Genomic DNA, 9,675 nt, shown 5'->3' with positions numbered 1-9,675 from the left:
GTAAATGCTCAATGAATGTTAGCTATAAAGGCATAACAGATTTGGGAAGATGGGAGGAGGGGACAGTTGGGAACAGTGCATCCCACGCCTCTGTTTAGTGGCTGATGTCGGGACTTGGAGCCCTCAGTTGTGGTGCTGACGTCCTGTGGTGGCTAGCCACTCTTCAGACACATGGCCTGGCCTTCCCCTTCCTCCTCTCACTTCTTATTCAGGCACCATTGATGACAGACTCCAGCTGGGCCTTCCCCACCTCTCTCATGGCCTGGCAGCCACAGTAACACAGCCTTAGGGATGGGCCCTAACACAGGGTCAAAGAATGGCTGAGCACACCCCCCAACCCTGAGCACCTTCTCAGCTCAGGTATATCCCCTTCTCCATGAGTCGACCCCATGGTAAGAATCTGTCTTCTGGGAAAGGGGTTATCTGACCTCCAATATCAGGAGCTGAGGAGAGGGTTTTCGCAGAGGGACCACTCCTGCCCCTCCGAGGGGAAAGGCCAGTAAACACACTGCCTTCTGGGTTTCTGCCACTTCCCTTTCCCCTTGACTTGGGAAGAAGAGGCAGCCTTTTTCACCTCTGCTAGGGTAGCTGTATAAAGGGGAAATCCTGGGCCCTCTCAGTCCCTGGGGGCTTCTGCACATTCAGTTCAGGGGCATCTCTTCCCTCCAGGGGCCTCCCCCTCCCCCTGCACTGCCCCGCTGCCTCTCCCCTCTTGCATAAAGTCTCCTGCAGCCCCCAGGATCTCCTAGAATCTTCCCCTGGGTCTCCAAACCTGCCTATAATGACCTGTTCCTCTGCCACCAGATGCCAACACGAGTCTCCAAAGCTGTCCATTACCAAATTTCCAAATCTCGCGCACAAGCCCCTTCACAGACACTACCCCCCACCCTACACCCGCGCCCCAGCCCCAGATATCACGGAGACCCCCGCCCCGCCCCCTGCACCGTCCAGGGCTGCCTCCTCCGCCGCTAGGTTTTCCCTTCCTGGAGCGCTGGGTCCCTGAGGCTTTCCCCAGCCTGGTTCGGCGGGTAGCAACCCTCTGGGGGTGGGGCCTGTCGCTTTTGGGGCGGGGCCCCCGGGAGGCCGCTCCCCTCTTGCCCTCCCGGGTCCGCCCAGCTCTTCGATTCTATAAAAGGAGGCGACCCGCCACCCGCCCGGCTGGCATCCCCGAGCCACTGCCAGTCCCTCCGCGCGGAGCTATCGCCGCCTTCGAGGGGCGCCAGAGCCATGACCCTCCGCCGACTCAGGAAGCTGCAGCAGAAGGAGGAGGCGGCGGCCGCCCGGGACCCCGCTACCCGGGCTCCCGACTCGGAAGTCGCTCCGGCAGGGACCCCGGCCTCGGGTCCCCCTGCCGCTGCCGCCAGCCCTGGGCCCCCCGGCGACGAGCTGTACGCGGCGCTGGAGGACTATCACCCCGCTGAGCTGTACCGCGCGCTTGCCGTGTCCGGGGGCACCCTGCCTCGCCGAAAGGTGAGTACCCCACTCTCCAAATCCCGCGGCGCCCACTCTCGGTACCCTGGTGCCCCTTTCTCCAGACCCGCTCAACCCTGCAACATCTCCGACCTGTGCCTGCGGACTCCCAATATCCCCCGCTGACCCCTACAACATTCTACTCGGAGTCCACCGAGTCCCCCTCGTTCTTCCCCAGCCCACTGATCTCCATGGCCACGTTGAGAAACCTGCTGAGTGCCCTCGGCCCTCTCCTCGGAAGGCGGCAGCCTCCTGCACCCGGGGCCATCCCCCACCTCCACGCTACCCAAGTCTTGGGGCTCTCACTCCGCTCCCCACACGCCGCAGCCCCATCCTGCTCCTCTCCCTCCTGACCCCCCAGCACCCTCTTCTCCTCCTCGCCCATCTGGCCGGCAGCCCCCGCGCCCCGCCTCCCTGTGCCCAGGTGTCTTGAGGGTCCCAGGATTCCTCGCTCGGGCTCTTCCAGTTGGAGCCGGGAGGCGAAGGGCTGGGGTCCCGCCGCTTGCCCAGACCACTGGAAGGTCCGAGCGCCTAGGGTGGAGAGGGAAGGCGGTGGACGCTCCGCATTGGAGAGATCGCTCGCCCCCCTGAGGGGACACTTGGATGCCTGGGCTGGGGGCCTGCCTCCTTGCCCTGCGTCTGAGGTACGAAGTGCGAGGCCACCGCTCCCTAAACTTTAGCCGCGACCGGACGCAGTGGGAGGGGTCGCAAGGCGCCCGTAGGGCAGGAAGGATGCGGGCCGCGCCCGCCCTCTGAGTCTCCCCTTCCTCCAAGGGCTCTTCCTCTGGCCCGAGGGAGATCCGAGCTCTCAGAAGGGGGAACACAAGACCCAGGTTAAAGAGAGGGGGGCTGGTGGCCTTTCCTCACTCAGCCCTCTCCTCCTCCCCTGGCCCTTGGCTCCCCCCCACACAATGAACAGCTTGTTGAGAATTTGCATTTTATGAAAATAGGTTGGAAAGACAAAGGGGTCTCTCTCTCTCTCTATGCTGCCCGGTCCCATTTGGGAGCTGTCCCCACCCCTAAGGCCAATCTTTGGTTCTAGAGAAAGAGGGTTCCCTTCTCTTCCCAGCCTTGGGCAGTCTGGGGGTGAGGGTGGGGGTGGGAGGCGGGGAGTGGGGTGGTGGGCGGGGGAGGGGTTGGGCGCCCACCAGGAAGGCCCTGGGCTCTTTGGGGCACATGGACAAGCCTTCTTCCAGGACCAAAATTTAGGGAGCGAGACTTAGTTTCTCAAAGGCCCTAAAAAGGTAGGAACCCTCAGCTCTGTCACATATCCTGTCCCCTAAAAAAATAAAAAGAACTCCCAATCTCTCTCCTTAAGTCTAGTGAGACTTAAGCACACATTTGAGATCTAGATTTTTTTTTGTCCCAGAAAGCAATAAATATATGGTAATGTCAAGAGACCCAGGTAGAGCTGGGTACAGCTGATCACCTGCATCTGGGACCCACAGTTTGTCCCTGAAATAGGCTGTACTTTGGGGACAGTGGCTTGGCTCCTCTGACCCCTGCCTTTCTACATTTAGGCTGGAATTGCCAGCCCTCCAGACCTGGGCCCCTGACCTCAGCTGCCCCAAGTCATTGTCTGTGGCTGAAAGATTAGGAGAGACCTGACCGGCAGGGGGTCTCTGAAGTGCCCCTGCCCCTCTCTGGGAACGTTTGGGAGGAGCCCTGTGCCTCAGCTCTAGGGATCTGAGAGGCCTAAGACCTTGCAGTCATGTGCCCTGGGAGTGGAAACTACCACTATATCTAGATTAATGACTCCCCTACCCACCCCCCACCCTCACTCCCAGCCTGGGCTTAGAGGTTCATGCATCTGGAACCCAGGAGGACCCTTGTGTTCCTGAAGACCCAGTTATGGAGATAAAGCCTAAGGAGAAAGCTACGGAGTGATACTGATAGTGGCACTGAGCAGGTGTGGAACTAGGACCAGACAGACAGGCAACAAGGAATGAAGTGCTGGGTCCAGGCCTGGAGCCCAGGTGACGGACCTTCCAGAGTAGAACTCTCAGCATCTGCTCAAGGACAACCCCTTTCTCACCTGCTTCTTCCTAACTCTCCATCTTCCCACTTAGGGCTCAGGATTCCGCTGGAAGAATCTCAGCCAGAGTCCTGAACAACAGCGGTGAGTCACCACCACCCCAGCCCCTGCCCTGGTTTAAAGGGTGAGGTGCCCAGGTGGGGGTAAGGGGCGGCATGACACGGCATCTCAGCCCAGTCCAGGGGGAGTCATTCTCCCACTCTTTTAGCACGTCTCCTTCACTAGGAGTGAGGGGCACGTGGGGGTGTGGACTGTATGAAGGGGGTGGCAGAAAAAGGAGGTAGGGACTTTTGAGTCATCAAGTGCTCCTCATCCTACTCCCAGTCCCTGACAGTTACCCCTTTCTGGGGAGATATGGATCTGGGAGGTGGAGGACGTGAGAGAAGTCTTCAGGGCCCTGAGCCCTCCCAGCCCTAGCAAGCTCTGAGGGCCCAGACCATAGCCAGGCCCTGTCCAGCTACTTGAATCTGGCTGCCCCTGCCTCCAGAACCTCAGTCCTATCATGGTCCAATCCTGTGGCGTCCCTCTTAGGAAGGATCTGAGGTGGGGGCAGACACAGGTGCTGACCTTAGGCTTCACTCTGCCGTGTCCCATCCTGATTTGGGCCTGGCTTCTTCTAAAATGAATCAGCAGACTGTAGCCTGCTGGCCAAGTTGGCCTGTTTGACCCTTGAGCTGAGTTGTTTTTATATTTCTAAAGGGTTGTTCAAATAAAAACAAAGAACAATATATGACAGAGGCTGAATGGGCCCCCAAAAGAAGAAAGCCTAACATATTTACTATCTGACCTTTTGCAGAAAAGTTTGCTAACCCTTCCAGAAAACCGGAAAGCACTGGGGTAGACAGAATTTTTCATCACTCTGCTCCCTGCCCCAATACACAGGGGGAAAGGCCTGCATTCAAAGTAGGGAAGAGCTCAGGTTGGGGCTGAGTTACCACTCAGCATTTGGAGGGTATCTGGGTCAAGCTGAGACTCCAGGGACATGAGTCTCCAGGGCCTTTATGAGGCTGTGAGACTTGAAGGGGACTTTGATGGCTGCTTTAACTCTGCCTCTGGTTGGGAGGGAAGGAAGGGGGTGGGGGCGAGCAGAGGAAACTCTGGGCTCCCCCAGCAGGCGAGGAATTGGAGCAGCTCCAGACCATTGTGTCCAGTGGGCAGGCCTTCAGTGCGGGAAGGAACGGCCTCCCTGCTCCCCTCCCCCAGCCCTCACATCTGGTGGGCTGGCTCCACCACAGCTGGGAGGAGCTGCTGTGGTCTGGGCTGAGCCTCGTGACTGGCCTCTAGGGGTGGGGCCAGCCCTCTCCCCAAGGCTGTAGAGTAGAGGCTCCAGGATGGGGCTGAATCTGGGGCCTCAGCTACTCAGTAAGTGGTACTCTGGGGCCCACTACAAAGCAGGAACTGACTGAAAATTCAGCTAGCCCACTGCTCTAGGGGCCAGACATTCTCATCACCTTCCTCGCCTGGAGGCTGAATTAACTAATGCTGTGTGGTTGGATAAAGCTGATTTCAGCTTGGTATGGGGAGAGACATTTTCAGCAACTTGTGATGAGAATGAGTTGTCACTGGAGACAGTGAGCCCTGCCTGGATGTTCTAGAGCCGACCCCAGCATCAGTGGAGGGGCTGTTGTGGGACTGCCAAGCCCTTTTAAATTCTGACAGCCTTGATAATATGGCTCCTGTGTCTCCTGCAGGAAAGTGCTGACTTTGGAGAAGGAGGAAAACCAGACCTTCGGCTTTGAGATCCAGGTGGGAGAAGCTAGATGCAGAGCGAGTAAAGGGTTGGGAGGGCACCCCACCCCAGGGCTGAGAGTCCCCTTGTCTGTTACAGACGTACGGCCTTCACCACCGAGAAGAGCAGCGCGTGGAGATGGTGACTTTTGTCTGCCGGGTCCATGAGTCTAGCCCTGCCCAGCTGGCCGGACTCACACCAGGTGGGGCCTGAGTCCAGGACATAAGGCTCTGGGAAGGGGGTATGACCTTCCTCCCAAACAGAGTGGTACTCTCGTCTTATTTTGGGAAAGCCAGAAAGAAGAATGGATAGGCTTTGGATCCAGGCACATTTGCCGTTTTCTATGTGATCTTGAGCAGTCCCATCTGTTAATGGGGATGATAAGATGTCCTCATACCACAATGTGATGAGGGGTTCCCTGGACACAGAGCCAGGGCCTGATAAATGCCAGATGTTGCTGCTGCTGTTCTGCTTCCTCCTGGCAATCTGGCAATCCAGCATGGGCAGGAGTTGGGGAAGGAGCAATTTCATTAGATCTGCCTGATACTGGCGATCAGCGACCATCTTGCCCTGACCTGGCCCAACTCTGCGTACCTGTGTTACTTCCTCTAATGAGGAAATGGTGTCTCTAGTAGGAGACCTTCGGAATTGGCCAAATCTATAATTCTAAGTCCCAGGAAGGGGCAGCCTGAGACTACATGAATTTACACTCCCCCAGTTCTATCACCATTTTCTTCCCTAAGCCCTCAACAACTTGTCCACTTACCACTAGTCCCTGGTAGCCAAGTGGTATGTTGCAACTTTGCAAAGTTGTTTCCTATCTACTCTCCCTCTTGATCCCCAAGGTAGCCATAGCTGGGATCCACACCTCCTTTTTACAGATAGAAAATGAACACTCAGAGATGGTGGCTTGCCCTGCCTGAGGTCAGGATGCTCTGCAGTGGCACAGGATATCATGGCCTCTCATGCCTGGGGCCAGTGTTAGTTCTTAGCTTGGTGCCACTGACCCTGCCCTCTTCCTGTCTTGACTGGGACTCATGACACCCTGTGGGCTGGACTGAAATAACCAACTATGGGGGCAGCTCAAGGTTGCTGTGAGGGCTTAGCCTTTGGGGACAGAGCTTCGTGATGGTGGAGTGTAGGTGTGGGTGTATTAGGGCCCTGCTCCCTAAGCTAGGGTGCTGGGCCTGGACAAGGTTTCTCCAGAACCAGGAGGAGTGTGTGTGCGTGTGTGTCGGTGTGGTGGGGGGAGGAGGTTCAGGAGTATTCTGTGGGGTTATTACCCCTACCCTTTCTGTCTGAGATAAGGAGCTGGAATTCTGTTATCCTTGGCAGGGGACACCATCGCCAGTGTCAACGGCCTAAATGTGGAAGGCATCCGGCATCGAGAGATCGTTGATATCATTAAGGCATCTGGAAACGTTCTCAGGTATGTCCAGGTGCTGTGATCCCTGAAGACTCATGAGCTCAGCCTGTTTCAGTGTTTCCACACCTGGGGGCTCACTTAGCCTTTGATTCCTCAACATCCTCAGGCTGGAAACTCTGTATGGGACATCAATTCGGAAGGCAGAACTGGAGGCTCGTCTGCAGTACCTGAAGGTAAAGCAGCCATTAATTTCCAGCCTCCACCCTCTTCTTCCCAAGCCCCTGCCGGCCCCACTCTTTTTTGGGGGGTCGTTTATCTGTCTGAACCTCCTTTTAGCTTTAAGTTTTCCTCTGTGTACTCCCTTATCCTTCCATCTGTACCCACCTCCTGCTAGTTTCTTGCTGGCTCCTGACAGTGAGGCGGGTGGTGTCTCTTGCAGCAAACCCTGTATGAGAAGTGGGGAGAATACAGGTCCCTAATGGTGCAGGAGCAGCGGCTGGTGCATGGTGAGTACATTGGGGTATGAAGGGCAACTTGTGCCCCTACTGATACCCCCATAACCTCAGCCATGCTTTCGCCTCAGAGCAAGTGGGTTACTACCCCCTCCAAAGTAAAGAAAAGTTTTCTGAGCTACTACTTGGGGTACAATACCGCCTGGGCTGATGCACACACATTTTTAGTTTATTCTCACAATAGCCCTCTGAAGGTAAGTATTAGATAGTATCATCTCTGTTGCACAAATGGGAACACCAAGGCTCAGAGAGCTTGTTTCAAATCCCTTCGGTGGCTCTTGTGTAGTAAGAGGTCCTCATAAGGATCTGAGTGTGTGATTCCTGTTTTACAGATGAGGGAAGTGGGGTTCGGGGTTGTGACCTCCCCAGGGCCACACAGATGGTCAATAGAAAGTTGCGGAGTTCTAGCCATACCCTCTGATGGCCCTCCTTGGTGTCTTCCGCTCTGGCAGGCCTCGTGGTGAAGGACCCAAGTATCTATGACACGTTGGAGTCGGTGCGCTCCTGCCTCTACGGGGCTGGCCTGCTCCCAGACTCGCTGCCCTTCGGACCCCTGCTGGCTGCACCCGGGGGCCCTCGCAGGGTCGCGCGGCAGTCTGGAGGAGACCCCGATGACGCCGTCTACCACACGTGCTTCTTCGAGGGCGCCGAGCCTCCAGTACCTCCACCGCCGCCCCCCGCCCGCGTGTCAGGCCTGGGCCCAGCAGAGGCTCTAATCTCCGGGCCTCGGGCGGGATTGAGCCGTAGCGCCAGCGTGCGGTGTGCAGGCCCCGGGGGTGGCGGGGGCGCGCCGGGCGCGCTCTGGACTGAGGCCAGAGAGCAGGCCCTGTGTGGCCCCGGTCTGCGCAAAACCAAGTACCGCAGCTTCCGCCGGCGGCTGCTCAAGTTCATCCCTGGACTCAACCGCTCCCTGGAGGAGGAGGAGAGCCAGTTGTAGGGGAGGGGTGGGCAGGGGTGGGAGGTACTATTTATTTATTCGTTCCAACTAGTGCAAAAAGGGGGCGGGGGGAAGGGCGGGGCAGGCGCCTGGCCTAGGGGGACCCCAGGAGACCAGAGCAGCGGGTGAGGGTCCTTGCCAGCCCAGCTGGCCTGCTAGGTTCCTGGCTTATTTCTGCCCAGTGGGAACCCAGGCCTCAGACCCCTTTATTCCTCCCCTAAACCACAGTGGGAGCAGGTGCAGGGGAAAACCAGGCGAGCTCTGGTTGGGAGGGGTCTTGAGGCCAAAGATGGGGCGTGCCATCCTACATCTGGTCAGTAGTGCCTTGTGGGGTGTCCAGGAAAACTCCTCTTGGGAGGGACTCTCTTCCAGAAGCCCTCTTCTCAGCTTTATTTGCTCCCCACCCTTGGCCTTGAGGAGAAATGGCCTATGGTGGGGACATTCTTCCACCCTGCACACACACGCACGCACGCGCACGCGCGCGCGCACTGTTCCAGTTAACCAGTGGTTCCCTGAGGGAGACTAAGGTGCTGGTCCCCCTGCTCCCAGCCTTGACCCCTAAGGGCTTGGCCCCTCCCAGGGGTCCACAACTAAGTCGGGTCCTGCCACGCAGGGGTCTTGGGTTCTCTGCCCTTTGAGGGGTAGGAATGAGCATGTCCAGGTGGGGTGGGGGCAGCGCAGACTGTTCTACCGTTTTGCATATCGTTGCTTCTGAACCACAAACTGTATAAAATTGATGGATTTTTTTTTGCATCTGTGTCAGCGTGGTGACTGCCTGAGGGGGAGGATTGGGATCAGACAAGCTCTGACTCCAATGCACACCCCACCTCCAACACACATGTGTACACACACACACACACACGCTATATTTTACATCTTATTTGCTTGGGGCCAGCAGCTGGGGAAATAGTCTGGGGGATTTTTAACATACATGTATGGGCCTGAACTGGAGGCCCCACGCCTCTTCAGAACTTGGGCTTCTTGTTTCAGTGCATCTTGAGCCTCCCTCCCCAAATACCCATACCAGGTGGTGGACAAGTCTCATCTCAAGTTCTTAACTGTCCTTGTGTAAATAACCGTATTTGGCACCCTCTCTTCCTGGGGTCTGGGGTCTCCTGTAGAGATCTTAGCCATCATCCAGTGAATCTGTGACAGGCCAAATCTACTGACCACTCCATTGTTCCAGAACTCCTCAATCGTTTCCCAGTACCCCTAGAACAAGATTCTAGCTCCTATGCTGGGATATCTGACCCCTGCCTGACTCATTTCCTTGTCTCCTGCTCCGGTGGCCTTGGTGTACGCAATACACTTCAGATCCACCACTTCTGAGGTCTCTAAACTTGCTCTTCTCATGGTTGTCCTTCAGTTCTCAACTGTGCCTCCCAAAGCCCTTGCCACCCTGTCCGAAATACTGTCACACCCATGCAGTGAGAGAGCTTTGTTTCATTTCATCATGCCACTCATCACCATCTGAAATAGTCTGGACTTTTATGGGTTTTGTTTTTTGCCTGGCCCCATTCCCCTTTAGGATGTACCCCTCTTATGGTAGGGCTCAGGAATCTCTTCTGTCTTATTCACTGTTGTATTTCTTGCTCAATGCTAGCATATAGTAGAACTTCATTAAAT

The 9,675-nt window shown here is 56.6% G+C and overlaps 1 protein-coding gene across 2 annotated transcripts; it reads left to right on the top strand.

The window, feature by feature from the left end:
* The first annotated feature begins 1,149 nt into the window (after positions 1-1,149).
* LOC120602168 (protein TAMALIN) lies at positions 1,150-8,049 on the top strand. 2 transcript variants are annotated; one of them, XM_039862176.1, is made up of 8 exons: positions 1,150-1,470; positions 3,540-3,589; positions 5,197-5,251; positions 5,334-5,436; positions 6,570-6,663; positions 6,767-6,833; positions 7,040-7,106; positions 7,565-8,049. In XM_039862176.1, exons 1-8 carry the CDS (start codon positions 1,228-1,230, stop codon positions 8,047-8,049), a joined length of 1,164 nt encoding a protein of 387 aa, XP_039718110.1. In that variant the 5' UTR covers positions 1,150-1,227. The 2 variants fall into 2 exon arrangements, with proteins under 2 accessions (XP_039718110.1, XP_039718111.1); XM_039862177.1 differs by lacking the exons at positions 1,150-1,470; positions 3,540-3,589 and adding an exon at positions 4,184-4,867.
* The last annotated feature ends 1,626 nt before the right edge of the window (positions 8,050-9,675 follow it).

This window comes from Pteropus medius, unplaced genomic scaffold, assembly GCF_902729225.1.
Source record: "Pteropus medius unplaced genomic scaffold, Ma_sr-lr_union100, whole genome shotgun sequence".
Classification (NCBI taxonomy): domain Eukaryota; kingdom Metazoa; phylum Chordata; class Mammalia; order Chiroptera; family Pteropodidae; genus Pteropus; species Pteropus medius.
This window is presented reverse-complemented; position numbering and strand designations above follow the sequence as displayed.

Bases quoted from the DNA above. Each gene is read 5' to 3' on its own strand.
- LOC120602168 (XM_039862176.1), top strand. From the start codon at position 1,228: ATGACCCTCCGCCGACTCAGGAAGCTGCAGCAGAAGGAGGAGGCGGCG. The intron at 5,252-5,333 runs GTGGGAGAAGCT...TGTCTGTTACAG, and splicing joins CCTTCGGCTTTGAGATCCAG to ACGTACGGCCTTCACCACCG. The intron at 7,107-7,564 runs GTGAGTACATTG...CCGCTCTGGCAG, and splicing joins GGAGCAGCGGCTGGTGCATG to GCCTCGTGGTGAAGGACCCA.